The following is a 24164-nucleotide window of genomic DNA, read 5'->3' on the forward strand; positions in this document are numbered from 1 at the left end:
CTACCTGGAAAGAGGGGATGAGAAAGAGGAAAAAGGTGGAGGAAAGCTCTGAGATTGTGAATCTGGACCAGGAGGTCCTCCAGGAAAAGATTTCTGGCAGGTAACTGGTGAGGTAAGATGAGAGTTCAGGCAAAAAATGAGAGGTGAATATTCAGATTTGGGAGAAACATGAATTCAGATAAATCACTAAACATGTAGTTATTGATAAAATACAGTTATGTCTCTTTGCCAATGGTAACCCTGAAGAAGAAGAAATAAGCATTAACCCAGGAAGAAATGGTCACGAGTTTTATGGCCTCTAAAGCTCAATAAATACATGTCTCCTCAGGTAGTATTATAAAAACATGTGCAAGATAGCATGAATTAAGTTAATAAATTGTGTTCTAACATGTAGTACAGATCTCTTTATATGAAGAGATGTAGAGAGAAAAGGTTCTGGGATCAAAAGCTTTACAGAAATGCATGATTAGAAGTGGGACAAAGAGAATGATTCAATTAAGATGATGAAAATGGAGGACAAAACCCCAAAGTGAACAATTTCATGAAAGTCAAGGGAGGAGAGAATATCTGGGAGAAAGGGTGTTCAATACTGTAAAAAAAAAATGCAGGTCCAGAACATAGCTAATGAACTAAGAGTTCATTGATAATACTGCAGAAAAGAGCTTCAGTGGAGGGATGGGGTTAGAAGTTACTTTGAAAGAGACTGAAAAGTGAGCTGGAATGAGGAAATGAAAGAAATGAACATAGATGACTTTTTCTCCATAGACAATGAAATGGAGAAGTGATATAAGACAGTAAAATGAGGAGATGATAGATTCAGGTGAAGGTTTTTTAAATATACTTGTGGGCAGCAGACAAAAAGTAAGTACATAAGGAAAGACTGAAGACGAAGGATGAAGAGCTATCAAGAGAGTAAATCAAATCTGGCAAAAAAATAAGCCATGCCTTCATCAGAGAGGGGAACAAATGAAAAGACTGAGGGGGGGGATGTCATTCAGGAGCTATTTTAATCTATTTTTGCATGGCATTATCTCCAAGGCCATTGAAAACCCGGATAACTTTTCTCTGGGTTCTTCCTGAGATTAGAAGCATGATAAATTATCTCTATAGGTAACTCCCAATGGCAGAACCAGATCTATGGCTCACAAAAGAGCACCTGAGACACTTTAACTAGTGGTGACCAACAGAGATCAGCTCTGAGTTGAATCTCAGGAGGAAAAGACTTGGAACAACCTATCCCAGTTGGGCAAAATACCTGCTTTTTCCAGACAGTAATAAAAAGACAAATATAAGGCAAAGCAGAGAAAGTTAACAGGCTGTTACAAAGCCAGTGGGATACACTGGGCAGACTTTGTCATAGTGTAAAATCCTCTGAGGGCAGGGGCAAAGTTTCTTTTATATTCTATAAGATTACATATCCTTTAGTTAAGGACCATACCTCTAAGAACAACCACAAAAATATTAAATGAAGACCTAGGGGGAGGGACTAGAAGGTTTCTCAATATCTATTCTATAACCCTAAGATTCTAAGATTAGAAGATAATGCAAGCCTAGTGACGCAGAAGGATGGCAGCTAAGGCAATCATCATGGGCACCGTAGGTTTTCAGTTCTTAGGAAACCCAGCAATTTTCTACCCACTCAGTTTCCAAAAAAGGTACATTTAAGAAATGTCAGTGTCGAATATTTTCATCTCCTTCATAAGCAGTGTTCTAAACTGGACTGTACCTTGAAAAAAATAGCTCATTTTCCTACAAAATAGTCCATAAGGCTGTTGTGACATTGTCAGCAGGATGAGGCCTAGCATGGGGATTACATAGACATTTCCAGAGTGAAATTGTGTGGAAAGCTAACCGGATTCAAAAACATGACTTCTTTTGTTTTTCACCATTCTCATGTTTCAGGACAAATGACGAAATATTTGGGTTTTCTAGCAAAAGGTTCAGTGTTTCCCTTTACCAGGTTTCTTGACATCTAACTTCCAATAAAAGGGGAGAATATCATCACATTAACTTGAGAAATTGGAGGCTGGTTAAGGGGAGGCACAACTGTTCTAGGATACAGGGTCTGAGGGCAGCTAGGTAGTGCAGTAGATAGGGTACCAGGCCAGATTCATCTTCCTGAGTTCAAATTTGACCTCAAATACTTTCTAGATGTGTGACCCTGGGAGAGCCACTTCACCCTGTTTGCCTCAGTTTCCTCATCTGTCAAATGATCTGGAGAAGGAAATAACAAACCACTCCAGTATCTCTTCCATGAAATGGGGTCACTGAGAATAGGTCATGACTAAAAATACTAAACAACAGGATCTTTTTTTTTTAAGGTTTTTGCAAGGCAATGGGGTTAAGTGGCTTGCCCAAGGCCACACAGCTAGGCAATTATTAAGTGTCTGAGACTGGATTTGAACTCAGGTACTCCTGACTCCAGGGCTGGTGCTTTATCTACTGTGCTACCTAGCTGCCCCTACAAAACAGGGTCTTAAGATGTATGACTTCTTCCTTCAAATTCTCATAATTCAGCCTTGCCTTACCCTATTTCCCCATGTCTTCTATATTCTAGCTAGACAGGACCCCATGCTCACCATCTTCCCCTACCACATTTCATATACTGTCTCCTACTTCGATGTGTTTCCCTAGAGTGAGTATGCCTTCACCCACTGACAGCCTTTCTAGCCTTCCAGTGACTAAGTAGCACAGGACTGTGAACATGGCTGTGCATACTGGACTTCCTTCAAATTGTGGGTCATAAATTTTTTTGTGTGTGAATAAACTCTTATTAAGTGACATTATGGCTATTCCTTTTTCCCAGGATGACAATCTCCTAGTTCTGGAGTTCAAAATTCAGCTGCAATTGCTGGGTCCAAAGGTTGATGACCAAGTAGGAAAGTAGCCTATGAGTGGTTAGCATCAAGAAATTAGGGATCATGGAGCTTGGAACACAGATGAGATGCCCCTAGGGAAATGACAAGATAGCAACAAGTTCTGTAATTCCAGAGGATATTATAAGAGGTCTGGAAGGACTTAGGAAAATGACCAAATAGGTTATATTCTTTCAAACTACTGTTTTCTTGGTGTATGAAGATAAACTAATTAAGATAGGGAAGAGAATAGAGAGGTTATTGATGGGAAGAAGGGAGAACAGCAATGGCAATAGCTATTTTTCATATGCCAGTGCTAAGAAAACAATGCTAACTTCCTAAACACTTGGTCATGAAGTATGAAGTTACAAATTCAATATGTTTCTGTGACCAAAACGTACATAAATCAGAGACAGTAGTGGTAGTGGTGATGGGGGAGGCACTGCAGAGGGTGGGGGTAAACAGGAGTAAATCTGATAGGCATTATAGAATTTGATCTTGGGAATTCAATCATACGCTATTTAATTTCACATAAAAAATGAAGAGAGGGAATAAATGAGAAAAGTATAGAGAAAGCAAAAAAAGGAAAATAGCATGTATAATGCATGGGTAGTGACAGGAGAAAGGAATGGACACAAAGGGCAGCTGAAGAATGATCTCTGGTGTTGGTACCACACATTTCAGGGGTTAGAAAGGCTGACTATATCTCTTAGTTTAATATGAGTGTAAAAACTTCATTTATTATTCCTGAGAGTTTAAGTGCCTACAGTCTTTAGCTCTCTTTTCCCTTTTACTGCTTGCTCACCAAAGGCCACCTACATGGAAGGCATGCTAAATAGAAGCTTTTTCAATATCTACTACATGAAACCAAGGTCAGTTTTCAGATCTTCTTGCCAGAACTACTTTCCAGATCCTTTTGCCAGAAATACTCCCCAAAAATCCAGTCAAAAGAGAAGGTGGTAGAAAATAATTCACAAAGGAGGGCGCCATTATGATGTAAAGATTCATTCAAAGAGGCTCAATGAAGGAGAAAGAAGTTGAAAACAAGGCATATTTTCAAAAATGGGAATCAGAATTAGGAAAAAATCCCTTAACTTCATGGACAATAATAATTACTCATTATTTGATTCTTTAAGGGGTTCTTTTTTCAGATAACATCACAGAAGAGAATATTAAGCTTTCCAGTTTCTTATTGGAAAAGCATCATATTGGTAAACCACTCTATAGAAATGGAATTAAAAGTCATCTAGGTGATAATATCCTTGAGGATAATGACCTTAAGTTATCTGAATTTGTAACTTCATACTTCATGACCAAGTGTTTAGGAAGTTAGCATTGTTTTCTTAGCACTGCATTTGAAAAATAACTATTGCCATTGCTGTTCTCCCTTCTTCCCATCAATAACCTCTCTATTCTACCCAGCCCTTAGGGTAAGCACTTAATATAGTTGAATAAGTAGAACTGGGATTCTTTCTCTTTGGACAGAATAGCCTAAAACAAAATGGTGAGGAGGGAACTGAACCATCCTATAGTCTAAATCAATCTCCAGTGGCTAAAGTCATAACTGTTTCCATCTTTTAGCTAGGTAAAAGGCAAAAAGTAAATGAATAAATGAATTAGCATTTTATCCTGTACAACCACTCAACTGTTTTCTAGGGTTGGCCTTATCATAATGTCCCAGACAAGTCTCTCTGACCAAGCAAACCAAACTTGCAAATCTCCATGTATGGTTAAAGTAGATATGCTTTCTATTTTATACATTAAAAAAAAAAAAAAGTCTTGTCCCTTTCTTTCCCAACTCACATAGAAACACCAGTTCTAAACTTTAACTGAGGTTTTGTTTTCCTCACCAACCAGCTGTGAACTAATTACAAAAAGTTCTAACTAGTCAAGCTCCCTCTCCAAGCATATGTTGCCAATTAAGTCAAACTGCAGCTGATTTTAATCAATCTTCCTTGAAGCAGCCAAACTTGAAGAATCTCTTCTCCTTCAGCTCGAAGAGCTGAGGAGAGCAGGAAAAGCAGGAGAGGGTATTTGCATAAGGAACACTTCACCATCCGCTCTGGTTGCCTGTAAACACACAGCTCCTGACCGTAATAAATGCTAATTGAGCACTCTTCAGAAGTCCTTCCTCCTGCTTACTCCAACAGTAAGCAAGTAGCAATGATTTGATCAGCCTCCTTTGTCTCAGGTTTGGACTTGTGCAGTCTTCACAGAAAGAGCTGGTGGGTTGGGGTGGGGAAATGATAAGAAATTTAAAAAAAAGAAACAAAACCAGCAGGCCATTCATTAGGGATTCCATGAAAATTAGAGCTGGGCCTAAAGTAGTAACAGATGGGAGAAAAAGAAATTTTAACCAGAATACAGTGGAAATGACCCACTTAGTGGCATTGTTTCATTAGTTTCCTAGTGCCTGAAATGCCAGGAACAATATTTAACCTTATTATGTGGATCCAGATTCACTACAGGCCAAAATTCCAAGTCCTAAGCAGAACACCATATCGGGTATAGTGTCAATGTTAATCCTAGCCCTAGAAATCTCTCTTATAAAGGAACTCCCCTGTAAGAAGTTCAAACGGTAGGGCTAAACCACCTACTTGGGGAGTTAGTACATTTGTAATCCATCTGCAAGTCTGATCAAAGTAAAGGTAAAAATAAGGAAGAAAGTATTGTTTCCTAATAGGAGTCATTGCAGGAGTTATGAGGACAATTGTGCATTAAATGAGGAAAGCAAGAGCCATCTAGGAAATGTATTCTTATTTTTTCTGCCTTTACCCTAGGTCTCTACCACCTAATCAGTTGAATAGAATGACATGCTGTTTCAATTAAAAAACTATTCTAGAGTAACTATTTTGTTTAAGGTAAAACTTACATTCACTTGACAAAGCCTGACATAGGTTTTTACTGTGTGTGTGTGTGTGTGTGTGTGTGTGTGGAGACAGGGTTTGCAATATGGGTTCTCAGGATCTCTTTATCACAAGGCAAGATTTAGGGGGTCTTTTTCTGTGCCAGAGTTTATATGAGCAGTAAAGCTGTAAGCAGTAAGTAATATCTAAGCTTTGGTCTTTATGCCAGAAGGAAAATCAATGCAGCCTGCAACTTGATGTCCACAGTCAAGGCAAAAAGGATATGAAAGAAGAGAGGCTGGGGGGGAGGGTTTGGGCAGGGGGCTGTGGGGAAAGGGAGGAAAGGCAATGGAAGGTTTTCTCAAAGGGAAAAAGAGGAGGTCCAGAATATAGAAGCAGTCCTGAGATTTTTTTTTTATAAAAGGCTATCTCTGAACAAGGAAAGGAAAAAAATTTAGCTGTGTAGTAGGCATCCGGGAAACAATATCAATATCTCCATGACTTCACGTGTTATTATGAGATTCAAGAAATAAATCACAAGGGTAATCCAAAGCAGGCTTTGAATGAGCCTGGGTTCTCCAATCAATCAGAAGCCTTAAACACCCACAATCTACCCCATCCGGCCCAATACCATCATTCTTTGAAGTGGACCAGTTTGTTACTGGCAACAGACTGAGTCTGTTGGGAATTAACTAGTGCAGGGAGGAAATAGAAGTAGTACAGAATTTCAATATTTTGACTACACAACCCCCAAGGAATTAGACCAGGCATGTAACCAAACCTGTCAACCACAGGGAGAGACTTTAATTAACCATTAATTCAATTTAATTCAACATACATCATACACATAAGGGTGGAGCTCCTCTGAGGACTAGTCTGGGATTTCTATCTTTAAATTAAAGGTTATTAAGTCAAGGCTAATTAGGTTCCAAGGCAGTTCAATCCAGATGAAAAGCATTCTACTCAAAGGAAGGCTATGGTTGAAGGGATTCAGAACCCAGCCAGTCAAGGACAGGTTCAAGAAATAAAGGGTATCTAAATGGTAGGAGAAAAGAGGGAAAACAAGATGGTTTGTTTCAAAAACAATTTTCAAAAGCTCTTCTACAGAAAAAAAGGATTAGGCATATTTAGCTTAGCCTGATGCAGAACTAGAAACAATAGATGGAAGTGTCTAAGAGGAACTCTACAACTCTCTAACAATTAGAACTATTCAAAAATGCAATGGGATGCTTAGAGAGTATCTCTAGAAGTCTTGAAACAAAGTTGGCATTGAAGAGTAAAGAAGTATTTCAGATATTGATTGGACTAGATGTTCTAGAAGTACTTTCCAACAGATTATAAGGTTTTCAATGACTTCATTAATGAATTAATTTGTTAGTGATTGTTCTCTTCCATTGACTTCAGTTTTATTTAATGAAGTTTTGAAATTTTTTTCTTATTAAAATCTACTCTAACAATTTTTAGCTTCATATTCCATTCTTCAAACTCCTCCTCTCCATAATCCTACCTTATAATGGAAGATACTTTAAGTCAATTTTTTATCTTCATTTACAATTGAAGCATCAGAGATCCACAGATTCAAGGTTAAGTCCAAGGTTAATATAATGCACCGGCAACAAATATTTATTAAATGGTTGCTAGCTGCAAGTTATACAATAGGGGTATTTGTGTGTACTAGTGGAAGGGCAGAATCCAGTACTCTAATTTCTTAATACTCTTTCCACTGCTATATTATGATACTCACTTATGAGTCTATCGCAGGAAAGAACATACCCAGAATTTCGACAAAGGAACGGGAAGTCTTTGTCAGTAGAGGACAGAGAACAAGACGATTTGGAAGAACTTTCCAAAAGAAAGTCAAGAATCAGTTCCATCTGAATATATAGTACATGTATCAACCATCCACATAAAAAGGTAACTTTTTGGATTTTGTTTTCTAGAAATCTGAAATCTTAACCCTTCAGAGAGAGATTTCTGTCATTTTTTCATGAGTGGTGAAATTGTTCTGGCCTCCTAATTTACCAGACACTTCTTAAAAGTTAAAACATTCAAAAAGATAACAGATTACATTTCTTTTTCCTTGATGGTTCATTACTATTCCAGACACTAAACTTATTGGGTTAACTGGGACTTGAACTGGAACAGCAGAAAGACAGCAGTGGCCACCAACATTCAAAAAAGTCAACATTTATCCCTTTACCTCATTCTTGCCCTTAATATTAACAGAGGGAGCATGGTTAGATTTTCCTTTGCTAATGAGTTAAAGAGAACATGCTCAAATGTTCCCAATGGCTACCAATCTTAAATGAAGACAGTAGGCAGCATTTCTGGATATTCGTGATTCAGAGGCTATTAACTGTAGGAAAATTAAAAGATCTTCCAAGTCTAAAGAACTGATGACTTAGATGATGAGTAGGAACTAAGTATGAATACAAAAGGTGCCACATTATCCACCTCCTAATCTTGTCCTTTCTGGCAACAAGTAAAACAGAACTTCATTGAGTTAAAGGGTGGGGAGGAAAAGGTGGTTGTATCCCCCCCCCACCCCAACCTGGCCATCCTGAGTACATGCTGCCTTTGTTTCTTTTGAATTTATTCTTTCATGATTTTAGGTGAATGAGTATTCCAAGAAGGGAGTGCCTAGGCATGAACTTGGAAGATCCAGAGGCCCCATCAGAGGTCCCACAGCAACAGCAGTCAGTAGTAGAGTCCACCAGAGGCAGTAGCAGTAGCCATCGGAGCAGTAGTGACCGAGGACAGAGGAAGTGCCTGCAGATAGATGTGGAAAGATAGTCACCCAAGGATGGCAGTGGCTTCAGAGAGCGTGACTTTTTTTTTAAAGTCTGAATTTAGGAAACAAAACATGCATTTCCACAACAAAGTAGAGTTTTTAAAAAGGATTGCACACAAAACTGCAAAACTATTATGCACAATTAGCTTTTCTTTTTAAATATAAGATAGTGATAATGTAACTTTCTTTTTTCTCTTCTCCTCAGTCTACATTAGAGATAGCTACCATTAAAGACAAATATGTGTACATAGAAAAGTACAATGTACTACATATACTTTTATTTATCAGTTCTTTCTGTGGATGAAGATAGTATCTTCATAGATCCTTTGTAGTTAATTTGGTTATTTATAATTGAATGAGTCACTCGCAGTTCTTAAAACAATATTGCTGTTACTGTATACAACATTCTCTTTGATTTGCTCATTTAGCTCTTCATTATTTTATGCAGGTCTTTTCATATTTTTCTAAAAATCATTGAGTACATCATTTCTTATAGCACAGTAGTAGTCTATTCTGATTCTAAACCATAACTTGTTTAGCCATTCCCCTTTGATGGGCATCTCCTCAATTGCTAGTTCTTTGTACCCCAAACAGAGCTGCTATAAACACTTTAGAACATATAGGTCCTTTTCATTTGTCCCTACTCATTCTGGGACTCAAAGGGTATGGGTAGCTTAATAACTCTTTGGGCATAATACCAGATTGTTCTCCTAAAGGCTTAGATTAGTTCACAGTTCTAGCAACAGTGAAATTAATGTCTCAATTTTTCCACATCTCCTCCATCATTTGTCACTTTCCCTTTCTATCATTTTAGTTAATATGACAGGTATTAAATGATATCAAGTTTGTTTTTGTTAATTTTTTTTTATTTAAGGCAATGGGATTAAGTGACTTGCACAAGGTCACACAGCTAGGCAATTATTAAGAGTCTGAGGTCATATTTGAATTCAGGTCCTCTAGACTCCAAGGCCACCTAGCTGACCCTTAAGGTTGTTTTAATTTGCATTTCTCTGATCAATAATGATTTGCCACATTTTTTCATATGAGTACAAATTGTTTTGATTTTTTCATCAGAAGACTACCTGTTCATATTTTTTAACCATTTATCAAATAAGGATTGACACATTTTTATAGATTAACATAGTTCTTTATATAGTTGAGATATGAGACTTACATCTGAGAAACTGTCTTTAAAATCCCCCCGACCTCACCCCCTCACCCAATTTTCTGCCTTCCTTTTGATCTTGGAAATTTTAGTGTTATACATACATAAAACCTTTTTAATTTAATGAAATTGAAATTATTCATTTTTCATCTCAAAAATGTTCTTGATTTGTTCATTCATAGCTTATTGATCCATAAATCTGAAAAGTAATGTGTTTCATGTTCTTCTTTCTTGTATTGATCCATATGTGTGTGTGTGTGTGTGTGTGTGTGTGTGTGTGTGTATTTATGTATCATGTATCCATTTGACCCTATCTTGGTAAATAGAGTAAGTCTGTGCCCATCTTCTGTCAGAATGCTTTCTAGCTATCCCAATAATTTTTACTAAATAATGAATCCTTAGCTCCAAACTTAAGTCTTTACACAAGTCAGACACAAGGTTACTATAGTCATTTGCTGCTGTAATTCTGTTCCACTGACCTATCTTTCTATTTCTTAGCCAGTACTCACAATGGTTTTGATAATAATATAGCTTAAGACCTGGAACGGCTAAACTTCTTTGTTTTACAATTTTCCATTAGTTTCTTTGATATTCTTGACCTTTTCTTCCTTTCAGATGAATTTTCTTATTATTTTTTTCTAATTTACTAATTTTGTTATTAATTGGGATAGCATTGAATTTATAGATTAATTCAGGTAAAATTGCTTGCTTTGTTATATTGGCCCCGCTTACCCATGAAAATTAATAAATCTTCAATCATTTAGATCTGATTTCATTTGTATGTATGTGTATATATATGTACACACACACACACACACATATATATATATATATATATATGTAAATAATTTTGATCATATAGTTCCCAGGTTTGTTTTGGCAGGTATATTCCAAGATATTTTATAACTGTCTGAAGTGATTTTAAATGGAATACCTCTATCTCTTCTTGAGGGGTTTTGTTGGTAATATGCAAATGATTTATAATTTATATCATGCTACTCTGCTAAAATTATTATTTATTTCAATTAATTGCTTAGGTAAGTCTTAGGATTTTCCAAATATATCATATTGTTTGCAAAAAAGAGACAGTTTCAATAACTCACTGCCATTATAACTCCTATTTCTTTTTTCTTCTCTTACTATTATTACTAGGATTTCCAGTAGAATACTAAATAATATTGGTGATTGTGAGCATCATTATTTCAGACCTGAAACATAATGTCTGCTAATGGTTTAAGGTAAATATGGCTTACTAATTTAAGGAAAAATTCAATTGTAGCTATATTCTCACATGTTTTTAATAGAAATGAGTGGTGTATTTTATCAAAAGCTTTTTTCCCCCATCTATCAATATAATCACATTATTTTAGTTACTTTTGTTATTGCACTGTTTTCCTTAATTAAACCACCTGATATAAATTCCACTTGGTCAAAATATATAATCTTTATATTATACTGCTGTAATCTCCTAGTTAGTATTTTATTTAGGATTTTTACATCCATATTAAATATTGAAATTGGTCCTTAGTTTTCCTGATTTAGGTAGTAAAATCATATTTGTTTCATAAAAGGAATTTGGTAGATTCCATTTTTTACCTCTTATTGCAAATAATTTATTTTATATTAGAATTAGTTGGACTTTAAATGCTTGATAGAATTCACTTGTAAAAGAATCTAGTCCAACATCAACATTATGAGATGAACAATCTTGATGGAAGCAGCTCCTCTGGACAGTCCAGAGAGCAAGGACTATATTATCCCCAACTAGAGGAAGGGGAAAAAAAAAAACACATAAAGGGAAAAAAAAACAACCCTTCCAAGAATCTGATGAACATTTTATAAAAATTATCTCTATGTATCTCTTTCCCTCAATTCTTGATTCCTCATGCCAAAAATGACTAATTTGTAAATATGTTTAACAAAATATGTATGTAAAATGCTAAGCTGACTGTTCCCTGCTGAGGGGAAGGGGGTAGGAAGGGAAGGTGGAGAGAAATTTTGTAACTTGGAAATATGCATGTCACAAATGGATGAAAATAAATAAATTTTAAAATTAAAAAAAAATCTGGTCCAGGTGCCTTTTTTTTTGAGAAGTTCATTTATGTCCTCTTCAATATTTTTGTTTGAAATAGGTCTGTTTAAATCTTCTATTTTCTCTTCTGCTAATCTAAACAGTTTCCATTTGGCAAATATTTCACTTAAGTTATTAAATTTATTGGCATATAATCAGGTAAAATAACTTTATAATTGCTTCAATTTCATCTTTGTTGGTGGTATATTCACTGTTTTCATTTGTAATATTGGTAAGCTGTTTCATTTTTTAAAAAATGTTAACCAATGGCTTATGTATTTTATTATTTTTTTAAAATCAACTCCTAGTTTTATTTATTAATACAATGGGTTTCTTACACTTAATTTTATTAATCTAAACCTTTAATTTTTATGATTTCTCAATTTAGTATTTAATCAGTATCTTTTAATTTGCTCTATTCTAGCTTTTTTAATTTCAAAGCCAAATTCATTGGTCTGTTCTTTCTTCATTTTTTTATTTAAAAATATAAATTTTCATCTGATTACTACTATTTCTATATCCCTTTAACCCCCTCATTCTTAAAGATTAGGTTGTTTGGTCTCCTATTAGTTTTTATTCTAAGTTTTCATTTCCCTTATCAAATATAATTTTTGTTACATTATGATCTGAAAAGGATACATTTAATATTTCTGTTTTTGTGGTTTTAACTCAAATTTTTTATGCTCTAATATGTGGTCAATCTTTGTAAAGGTTCATGGGGGAAAAATGTTATTCCTTTCTATTCTCAATTTCCCCCAGATATCTATCATATTTAAGCTTATCTAAAATTCTATTAAATTTCTTGAGTTGTTCCTCATTTAATTTTTGGTTAGATTTATCTGATTCTGAGGAGGTAAGATTAAAGTCCAGCACTAGGTCAATACTATTGTCTATTTCCACTTGTAATTCATTTAACTTTTCTTTTAAAAATATAGATGCTATAGTATTTGGTGCATATGGGTTTAATATTGATATTGCTTTACTGTCTATGATAGCTTTTGTCATAATGCAGTTTGCCTATTTATCTCATAATTAAACTGATTTCAGTTGTAACTTTGTCTGAGATCATGTTTGCTACCCTACTTTTATTGATGGATTCTGATTTTTTTTTTTAGACTTTTGCAAGGCAGATGAGGTTAAGTGGTTTGCCCAAGGCCACACACAGCTAGGTAATTATTAAGTGTCTGAGGCCACATTTGAACCAGGTACTCCTGACTCCAGGGCCGGTGCTTTAAACACTGTGCCACCAGCCGCCCCTGGATTCTGATTTTTAATCCATTCTGCTATATTTCCATTTTATGAGTGAGTTCATCTCATTTACATTCAAAATTATAATTATTATTTGTGTATTTCCTTCCATCCTATTTTTCCTATTATTCTTGGTTTCTCTTTTTACCTTATTCCTCCTCTAGTTGACTTCTAACCATTACCTCCCTAATCTACATCCTTTTCTTTTCCTCTTACCCTCCTATTTTTCATTCTACCCAATCCCTGAAGAGTACCTTATTCTCTAAATACACCCATCTAGCAGTTCCTCCTTTATCCTGTTCTTTTTTTTAAAAAATAAATTTAGAGGTCTTCTAGCTGTATATGTTGATTCCTCTTTTTTTTTTTTAAGTTTTTTTCCAAGGCAAACAGGGTTAAGTGGCTTGCCCAAGGCCACACAGCTAGGTAATTATTAAGTGTCTGAGACCAGATTTGAACCCAGGTACTCCTGACTCCAAGGCCGGTGCTTTATCCACTATGCCACCTAGCTGCCCCATGTTGATTCCTCTTTAATCAATCCAATGAGCAAGTACCAGCCCTCTACCCAGGTGCTTTCTTTCTTTCAGTTCTAACTTTCATGCCTCTACCAAATTTGTTTCTCAGAATCATCTCATCATACTCAGCTCATCCCCAGCCTTTCTTTCAAATCTTAAGCATACTATTAAGATTTTGTACATTCAAGAGCTTAACAGTTTGACCTTGGAAATTTTATAATTGATCTTTAATGTTCACCTTATATTTCTCCAGGATTTTGTAGAATGCATTTTCCAATCAGTGCTGATCTTTTTGACCCAAATATTTGAAAGTCTTTTAGCTTATTAAATATCCATTTTTTTCCATTCAGATTTACACAGCTTTTGTGGATATGTTGTTTTGGGTCACAACCCCAGTTCTTTTGCTCTTTGTTGTATCAAGATTCTCTTTTTGAACTTAACTTTTAGGTATACCAACAATTCTTTTTTGGCTTTTTGCAAGGCAATGGGATTAAGTGACTTGCCCAAGGTCACATAGGCAATTATCAAGGATCTGAGGCTGGATTTGAACTCAGGTACTCTTGACTCCAGGACTGGTCCTCTATCACTGAGCCAACCAGCTGCCCCTACTATTCCAACAATTCTTACATTGTCTTTCTTTAATGTGTTCTCCAGAGCAATAGTTTTTCTAATGAGATGCTTCATATTTCCTTCTGTTTTTTCATTCTTTTGATTTTATTATTATTATTTATTGGCTTCTTATAAAGTCATTTGCTTTCCTTTACCTAATTCCAGTTTGCAAGGGGTTATTTTTTTCCTTAAGTTCCAGGATCTCATTTTCCAATTCAATGACTCTTTTTTCCCATAATTTTCTTGGATAGTCCTTATTTTTTTCCAAAATTTTCCTTCATCTCTTGTTTGTGGAGGAAGTTTGGAGAAACTGGAATTTTATGGCCTACTCCACCACCTTCTCAGAATACTCTCGCTAAGAACATATGGACTACCAATTCTAAAAGCATGGACAATTTGAGTTTAAATCAAAGTAAAATCTAAGGGTAACTTTATAAGGATTCTAATAAGGGGGGGAGGTTCTTTAGGTATGTACATCTGTTATGATGCACTTTAAATACTTTCTCCCAGGTCCATGTATGTGCCAGGGGAAGGGTGTGCCCTAAATTTTAAGATTTTCTGAAGCAACATCTTTCATTCATTATTAGCCTATAAGGATCTCCTCTTTGGTTACCATATAGATGGATAGATATAGATAGATATCTATATAGATAGATAGATATAGATAGATATATCTATGATGCACTGAATCCCCTCTGTATTATTCCCCTCCCACAGAACCACAACAGATATTGAAATCATTATTAAGAAAAAAAAGAAGCGAAAAAATCAGCAAAACTTATCAACATATTAAAAAAAACTTGAAGAAGTTACAAACTTGTAGACCTTACATTTCTGCAAAGGAGAAGAGGAGGATGCTTTCTTAAAACAATTGTTTTGGAGGCCAGATACACTGACTTTTACAATGTATTTCACATTATAACTATTATAATGGCAACTATTCTGAAAATTTAGAAACATCATTTTATATCTAGAAAATTAGGAAGAAACAGAGATGTTTCACTGCTCACTTGAAAAAACTAATGCACTTAAACTTCACTGTTTTTGAGAATCAAAAATAATACCAAGTCTTTGAAAGGCAGTACTGCATAGTACTACATAGTAGAGAGGGTTAGCCTTGGAATCAGAAGTCACATGTCCAAATTTTGTCTCCAATATATAATATGTAGGTTAGAATCTCTAAGCTGGGGATAAATTACTGATGATTATTGGTAGATAGAGTTTTAACATTGGTAGGTCTTCAAATTACAGGTCTGATTCTATCCCCATTCAAGGGGGGGGGGGGAAGATGTTCAAATGTCCCTCATCAACCAGTTTTAAAATGATAAGCTAGCTAATGTCTCTAACAATTTTTAACAAATTTTAAATGGTAATACTTTTTTACCTCAAGCTGCTTTATAAGAATGATAATTTTTAACTTCAACTAGTAAAACAATTTTTCATTAAAATGGAGTCCAATGATAGGAAAAGTTCATTCAAAGAATGTTTTTTCCTTTGCTTTTGTTTCAAAATGAATGTAGTTCTGTGGATCTTAATGGAAAAGCCTGCCATGTGGAAAGCACTATATATATATATATACATATATATATATATGTATATATATATATATATATATATATATGATATGTGAAACTGCAGGAATGAAAATTTTTCACTAGCATTCATCTGTACTTGGGCAAATACAAGCTTGGTATTGGATTAGAAAGAAATCCAAATTTTCAAATCAGAAGACAATTTGTGAATCATATTATTCATTACTTATTACACAGGTGGAACCCATAGTAGGTTCCTAAGGTTTCTCCAGCACATATCTCAGGGAAGGGGTGCCTAGATAATTATCTTAAAAGGTATGAATATTACATACACATAAGAGACCACTCACTATGATATATTGCAGCCCTGGAATATGGGCAGCTCAGCATCATATATAAGCAAAGAAAGACTCCTGGAATACCTCTTCTAAGGTCTGCCCTTATTTCTCATCTTCCATACAGGAAAAGACATCGTGCTTTTATATGTGACTCTGAAATTATAGATGCTGGGGACATCCTCTATCTTTTCCCATAAGAACAATATAGAAAGCAGCACTGGGTTATAGAATTATAGGAAAATACATTGAAGGTCATCTAATCCACCTCATAACTATATAGGAATCTTCTCTATAGCCTAGCTAATTCCAATCATAGTGGAGCTCAAAAGAGTTTCTCTTTTTTGAGACTATTTAACTATTTGACCTTTTAAACATTTTTTTCCTTTCAAACATAATATATATGAATATTTTGATATATAAAAAGAGAACAGAAATGGAAAATATGAATCTCTAATTCTAGCTTTTTTTAACATGTATATTAAATTTCACATGAGATTACAAATACAGTTCTCTGCCTCCTTTGGAATTTCCTTCTGATATCTTCTATGTATTTTTAAATGTTTCATTGATGCTCTTTTCTTTTTCGTTCTTTCTTTTTTTTGGGGGGGGGGGGATCACTATCATTACATCCCCCCTTCCCTCTCCATACTACCCCCTTACAAAATAAAGATCCACCCTGGTAAAAAATTAAAATAAAATGTATAGTTTGCAAAAACAAATTCACATGCAGGGCATTTATTTACTCTTGCAGAAGGCATTCTATAAACACTCTTCCCTACCACTTGTCCCTAGTTTCTTGTTCATAGCATGCCCCCCCCTTTATTCTTTTTCTTTTCCTGTGCCTCAAGACTTTTAATAATATCTATAGGCACAATTTAGCTCTGTTCATAATACCAGAGAAAAATGAGGTTGCTGAGCCCTGCTCTATGACTGCCCATGAGAATGACATACAACCTCCTAAATTAATTGATGGGCACCACTCTGAGAACCTCCAATCCTAAATGAGAGGCAGGAATGGAATTCAGTTCCCTAGCTCCAAATCCAGATTTCCTCTGTGACTAGCACAGTTCTGTAAACAAGTATGTGTTTAACATAATTTAAAAAAAAATTTTTTTCCAAGTTTAGATTTCTATTTAATTAAACTCCCTCAACTGAAGTAGATCAACAGAATATCTACAATCTTTATTCTGTGTGGGTATAGAGAGATAGGACTCAGACCCACTCTTTCTGACTAATTCACCATGTTTTCTCTCTAATAAATCTTTCTCTAACTTTCATTAAAATAAAACTGTTTATAAAAGAAGCTTACTTTTATGAGTACTTCACATTATAAAATGCTTTCATAACCATGATTTCATTTGAACCCCAGAACAAGTCCATAATACAGGTATTAACATATTTACTTATAGATGATGATTAACATTTACATAGCATTTGCTATTCACAAAATAGATAATATATCTTATTTTGCTGACCCTGAAAACTTTTTAAGGAAAAAGTCCAGGTCTTAATAGGCCCATTTTACAGATGAACAAAGTAAGATTTATGTAGATTAAATAACTTGTTAAAAGTCCAATAGGTAGTCACTGGAAGTATAAGATGCTGAGCTCAGACATGACTTCACTTTGAGTGCAGCCCCTTGCTGTTTCTCTAATGCACGATCTTTATATCTATACAGATTTATACTTTTTATATATAGTTTAATGCATGAAGTAGATACCTAACACTCAACTTCTCCAACTTTCATTAAGTGATAGCTGTGATCATAGCATGGATATACAAAGACAAAAGCAAAGTGGTCTCTGCCCTCAAAAAGCTCATGCTCTACTGTGGATAGGGGAGGACTGGGTGCATACCACAAACACAGAAGCGGATGATCCATGGCAGGGTGCGGTGGACGTAAAGGAGATACTCAGATAAAGTACTCTAGGGATATTTGGGAAGATAAATTTACTAACCTAGAGGTGTTTCTTCAAAATAGTGTGCCTTTGGTGATGGGAGTGGACCCTAGCTTCCCATATTAGAGTATTAGCACCACAGGACAATAATATCTATATTTTACAACTTCTGAATAAAGTTCAGTGACTGAATCTCAGTCACAGGACTGAAGTGAAAAGGAATCTGGTCCAACTCTTTCATTAGAACAATGAGGAAACCAAGACCTAGAGAGGGGAAGTGACTGGTTCAAGACCACACAAATAATAAACAGCAGAGGAAATATTTGAATTCAGATCATCTGTCTACAAATTCAGTTTTTTTATCACCATATTACACTAAATCCCCAAATCCAGGGTGCTGTGTATTGTGAGTGTTCAAAGGTTGATTACTGGGGCAGCTGGGTAGTGCAGTGAATACAGTATTAGCTCTGGAATCAGGAGGACCTGAGTTCAAACTGGCCTCAGACACTTAATGATTACTTAGCTGGGTGACCTTGGGCAAGTCACTTAACCCCCAATGCCTTGCAAGAAAGCAAAAAGCTAAAAGCAAAAAAAAAAGGTTGATTATTACCATCCTGATCGTAACTCAGTTCTTTCACTAGCAACATCTATGTACCTTGATAATTATTTAAACTATAATTTTTCTAGTTGTATTTGCTCTTAAATATTGATTTAGAAGATGCCATAAGCTTTATTAAGTAGGAATCTCTCCAAATGAACTAAATATGGCAATATAGAATTAAAGTTTTAATAGTTTATAACTGAACATAGGAACTCATTCTGCAGGAATGGTAAATTCTGAAGTCTGAATATTGTTTTTCATGTCAGTTCACCTGGTTAATAGTGAAGATTCAATATTTTACAACAAAGACTATTCTACCCATAACAAAGAAATTCCTAATACGAAAGAAATGAATTATCTGCTACAGAAGTTTCAAGATGCATATTAAAACAAGGACAGAAGACTCTTTAGAAAGTCGGGGTCTAAAAAGACCTCAGAAACATGACATGTCTTCTATCTTGAATTTGTAGAAGGGGGATATAATTGATAGGGCCCTATACTCAAGGAAAGTCCTGGAAGAGTGGTAACTAGAACTGAACACTACATGGGTGTGTCTTCCCTACAGCATCCCTCTGGGAAGGATTCAAAAGTTATCACCCAACCACTTCCATTGGGAGTTGACAATGGTCCCCTAGTTGCATATTAAACAGTTGCCATTTGGAATTGGAATCCTAGCGGTCAGCCAGAATACCCACAAACCTCAAGCTTCAGATGACTGCAGCCCAATTAGAGGAGAGTTGGATGACAGGCCCGATGCTAAACATGGCCCAGCCAATGAGTTCTGCAGCTCTTGATCTCCTGCTTTATCAAAGTTGTCACTTTTCCCATCTCTAAGAATTGGTAATAAAAAAGAGATTTGATTTGCCTCTAATAGGTGTCAAGATAAAAATCAATGGCCTGTCTGAAATCTGGATAATTTTAAACCTGCAAGTTTTCTGCCATGAAGTAATTCACGCAAAAGGGAAAATGAAAAAGAAAGAAAAATGAAAACAATGCAAATAGCTAGTGAATCTGATTCTCCATTTTGAACAGTGCCAACAGGAGTATTTGATTAAAAACAAACCAAAGACACATAAGAAATATCACCTAATTAATTTCTACTCAATTTTCACTTCTAAAAGAAGCTTCCTGCTATACAGTGTCACTAGCCAAAGAGCAACTTCTTTGGCCATGATAGAAAAAGAGAGATGAGAAAAAAAAATCCCTTAGAGGAAGGGAGAGAAAATTGTTGCTTCCACAATATAAGTTTATTTTAGAGATGGAGATGCATTTTCCTGCCTAGCTCTCACACAGGGGAAGTACTGGCAAATTACCCCACATACATAATTAATATGACACATCAAACTAGAACAAACTAACAAGAGTTCAGAGGACAAAAGGTATTTGAAAAAAAAGCCTCAAAGGGATGTTTCCTGGGATGAAAAATAAGCCTAGAAGGAGACTATGAAACAAGTCTCAGGACCACAGATGCTTAAACATGGAAGAAATAGAAGAGAGCAATGAGAACGGAAGGGTGCTAACAAAGCAAGGTCAAATTCCAAACATGTTTAGGACTGGGAGGCCTCTCACCTGGAGGGTCAGTTTCTCAAGCTGCATCTCAAGATTTTTTTTTTCCTCTTCTAACTGACTCTGCTGCATCACCAGCTCCTCAACCTTTAATCTGTGAATGAAAAGATAGTAGACATAAGTTTAGACAAGTCAAGTACCATGAAGTTCAAATGAATAAATGAAAAAGCATTTCTTAAACACTTAATATGAGTCAAAAATTTATGTGCCAAGCACCAGAAATACTAATAGGAAAAGTAAAACAAGTCCTTCTCTTTGGGAGCTTATGCTATAATTGTGCATGCGTGCATGCATACACACACACACACACACACACACACACACACACACGGACACAGACACGGACACAGACACCCCCCCCACCCACCCTATATCCCAATCAAGATGCAACATGCCCAGTCTTTTCAAAGGAGGCCAGAAGGAGTGATGCTGAGATTTAAAGATAAAGAATAATTTAGTGAATGATGAACAATTGTAATTCTGTAAAGAAAGAGGAATGGCACCAGAAAGAGGGTGGGGTGTTTCAGCTGACTAAATCATAGAATTAAGTGTTTAAATTTAAATTAAGTGTTTAAAAGTGAGAAGAATCTTAGAAATACAATCCATTTTTTGAAAGTATATACTAGCAGAAGAAAATGTCCGGCATAATCAGGAGAGGGAAAACCAGATAAGCAAAGGGCTAGGAAATCATTTCTACAAATATCTGTTCATACTTAACTTAAAATGTAGGAGAGACATTAAAACAGTTTTCAATCATATGCAAGTTTATCATGGAGAAGAACAGGTAGGTTTGCTTGGCAGTCCTTTTAATGTTAATTAGAATAAATAGGCTTAAGTAAAGCTTTTATTCTCTCATCACATTTGTTTCCAAATATACTACTTCTGAACTCAAGCCCAGCAATCCATCCTTTCTAACAAAAATTAAGAAATGATTAAAAAAGCAGTTCAACTAAATTAACCAATACATCAACTGTGTCCAATATTATATATACAATTCTGCACACTAATTAATTTCTTACTTTTGTAACAGAAGGAGAGAATTTAATTTTCTCAAGTCTTCTTAAGGGCTAAGCATAGTTATTTAAAAATCATTTTAAAATTCAATTATTTATTATTTCCATTTATATTACAGTTACTGTATACTGTGTTCTTGGAAATGTTCTAGTTCACTTCACCTCCATTCACATAAGCTTTTCCATAAGTCCTCCAAATTCTTATATATTTGATATTAAGATACAACAATATTCCATTATATTTGTGGACCACAATTTCTTTAGCTATCCCCAAAACAATTAAGCTCTACTCTCCCCACACCAGTTCTTTAATGGTACCAAAAAAATATTACAGTGAATATTTTTTGTGTATATAAGATCTATCATGCTGTTCTGGATTATATGTCTAGTAACAGAAACTCTTCAGATATTTGAGTCATAATTCTAATCTATTTTACAGATTGTTTGGATCAATTCACAAATCTCACATCAGTGAGATATACAAGAGTGTATCAGTATGCCTATTTTTCTACTGGTAATTCTAGTTTTTTGTCATTTTTGCCAGTTTTTTGGGTACAAGATAAAATCATAGAGTTGTTTTGATCTGCATGTCTCTTATTAGTGATAAAAATTTCTGATACTGCTGTTAATATTAATTCTTTTGAAAACTATTCTATTTCAATCCTTTGACCATTATGGTTAATGCAAAAGTTCCTCCCTCCCCCATGAAAGTTCCTGGTAATCTTTATGGAACTACTTTTCAATTCCACATAATTAAAACTGTTTTAAGAAGTGACTAAGGGACATATTGAGAGTAATGTAACCATGCTTCCTAGAGTCAGGAAGACCCAAATTCAAATATGACCTCAGAAAAATATCAACTAACTGCATGGCCTCAGTAAAGTCACCCCCAAAATAGGGATAAATAATATCTCCCTATAATATCTCCCTCACAGGGTTTTATATAAAGTGAGATAATTTTAGTAAAGTATTTGTAAAGTATTTTGTAAAGTGTTATAAAGTACTGTTTTCTTGTTTTAATTGTTTTTTTTTAAAAATATTTCATTTGTTTCTTCAGCTACATGCAATGGTAGTTTTTACCAATTTTTGGGGGGGCAAGATGCATAGTTATACAAAGTAACAGATCTCATCATCTAAATTATTTTAATAACGTGACATTTTAATATTTAGGTTATATATCCAATTTTAAGCTTATTTTTATATTCAGTGAAAACTAGTATTCTAAAAAAGTGATTTCTCTGTGTATATGTAAATGTGTATGTGTCTTTAAAATTATGAACGTCATTAACAAATGAATGATTTGTTTTTAAGTTTTTATGACCTAATACTTAGTTGTGAAGGTGTCATGTACAATTGAGAAAATGTATATTCTTTCTTTTTCCTATTCAAAATTCTTCAGAAGTCTATTTTAGCTAACCTTTTAAAAATTCTATCCAAAAAAATCTATTCCATCTTCTTATTTGCTGAATATTTTCTGGTTAGATTTATTTCGGTCTGCCAGGGATAAAATGAGGTCTACTCCTAGTATAGTTTTTATTTCTTCTTATAACTCATTTAACTTTTCCTTCAAGAATTTGGCTACTATGCCATTAGTTACATACATACACACATACATACATACATACATGTTCAATAATGATATTAACAGCAAACTATAGTTTATCTGATTATTTATTTTACCTTGGTCTATTTTTTTATTTTTACTTTGTCTGAAATTGATTGCTGCCTTTGCTGTTTTTTTCTCTTCAGCTGAAGCATAATAGATTCTGTTCCAGCCGCTGTGTTAACAATGTGTCTTTTTGTTTCGATTGTTTCTTGTAAACTATATATCATTGATTATGTTAATCTCTTATTATGTTAATCTCTTCCATTTTATGGGTGAATTTATTCTATTCACATTTACAGTTATAACTGCTGTGTATTTCTTCCCATCCCAATCTTTTATATGTATTCCTCTCTTCTTTATGCTGTCCCTTCCTTCTAAGTGTTTTGTTTCTAACAACCAACTCCCTTCAGCAAGATGATTGTGTGTGTGTGTGTGTGTGTGTGTGTGTGTGTGTGTGTGTGTGTGTGTGTGTGTGTGTTTTCCATCCTGGAACCAGTAGTGATGAGAATAAGGTTCAAACATTATCCTCTTTCTTTCTCATACCACTGTATAAAACTCTTCTTTGCATGCCTCATCTATGTGAGATAATTTTCTCAATTCTTTCTCTTTCATCCCCTTTTCACTTTATATTTTCTTGTCATATAATATCTAGGCCTTTTTTTAAAATTATGAATTTTGGATAATCTACTAACTTTTAAATTATCTTGGTTCATTTTACTTTGTATCAATTCATAGAAGGCCTCCCAAATTTGTCATATTCATTATTTCTTTGTTCCAAAGATAAAATCTTCCTTTTGACCTATTATCACTTCACTAGGGCATAGGTTCATGGATGTCTGAGTATACAATTATGTATAAAAGTCTCAAGTCTACATATTGGTTTGGGGTTTTTTTTAGGTTTTTGCAAGGCAAATGGGATCAAGTGGCTTGCCCATGGCCACACAGCTAGGTAATTTTTAAGTGTCTGAGGCCAGATTTTAACTCAGGTACTCCTGACCCCAGGGCCAATGTTCTATCCGTTGTATCACCTGGCCACCCTCTACAGATTGGTTTTAAAGTACTAAATATAGTAAGTTCTATTTTAAGTAATTTTGACTATAAATTAATGCCGAAGTTCTCACACAGTGGAGGTATTACAAATAAAAATTATGTTAAAAGTTATTTCATACTTAATATAGACTCTTTAATAGCAATGGGAGGGGAAACAAGAGCTAAATAGCTGTTACATAAATTTAACATTAATCAAGTGCATTATAAATATTTTGAAAGAAAAGGGATAGATTGGGAGTTTGGGTGGAGGGAGAATATATTTTTTAAAATAAATTTATTTATTGATTTTTATTTTTGTATAAATGATGATTTTTTATACATTACTAAAATATTCTTGTTTAAGAGTAAACATAATACCCCCCCCCTGCCAAATATAGACCCTCATGAGAAATAAAGTAAAGAGAAAAAAATGCGCTTCAGTCTGTGTTCCAATACCACCAGCTCTGTCTCGGGTGGATCATAT

At 34.8% G+C, this 24164-nt stretch overlaps 1 protein-coding gene across 6 annotated transcripts in view; it reads right to left on the reverse strand.

Annotated features, from left to right (window-relative positions):
* MAD1L1 (mitotic arrest deficient 1 like 1) overlaps positions 1-24164 on the reverse strand; it is an 894370-nt gene that overhangs the window by 338403 nt on the left and 531803 nt on the right. For all 6 annotated transcript variants that reach the window (XM_074208800.1, XM_074208802.1, XM_074208803.1 and 3 more), the window contains one exon: positions 20036-20126. In XM_074208800.1, the coding sequence (XP_074064901.1) occupies positions 20036-20126 (91 nt within the window). The remainder of the gene's footprint in view (positions 1-20035; positions 20127-24164) is intronic.

Source organism: Macrotis lagotis, chromosome X (assembly GCF_037893015.1).
Source record: "Macrotis lagotis isolate mMagLag1 chromosome X, bilby.v1.9.chrom.fasta, whole genome shotgun sequence".
Taxonomy (NCBI): Eukaryota; Metazoa; Chordata; class Mammalia; order Peramelemorphia; family Peramelidae; genus Macrotis; species Macrotis lagotis.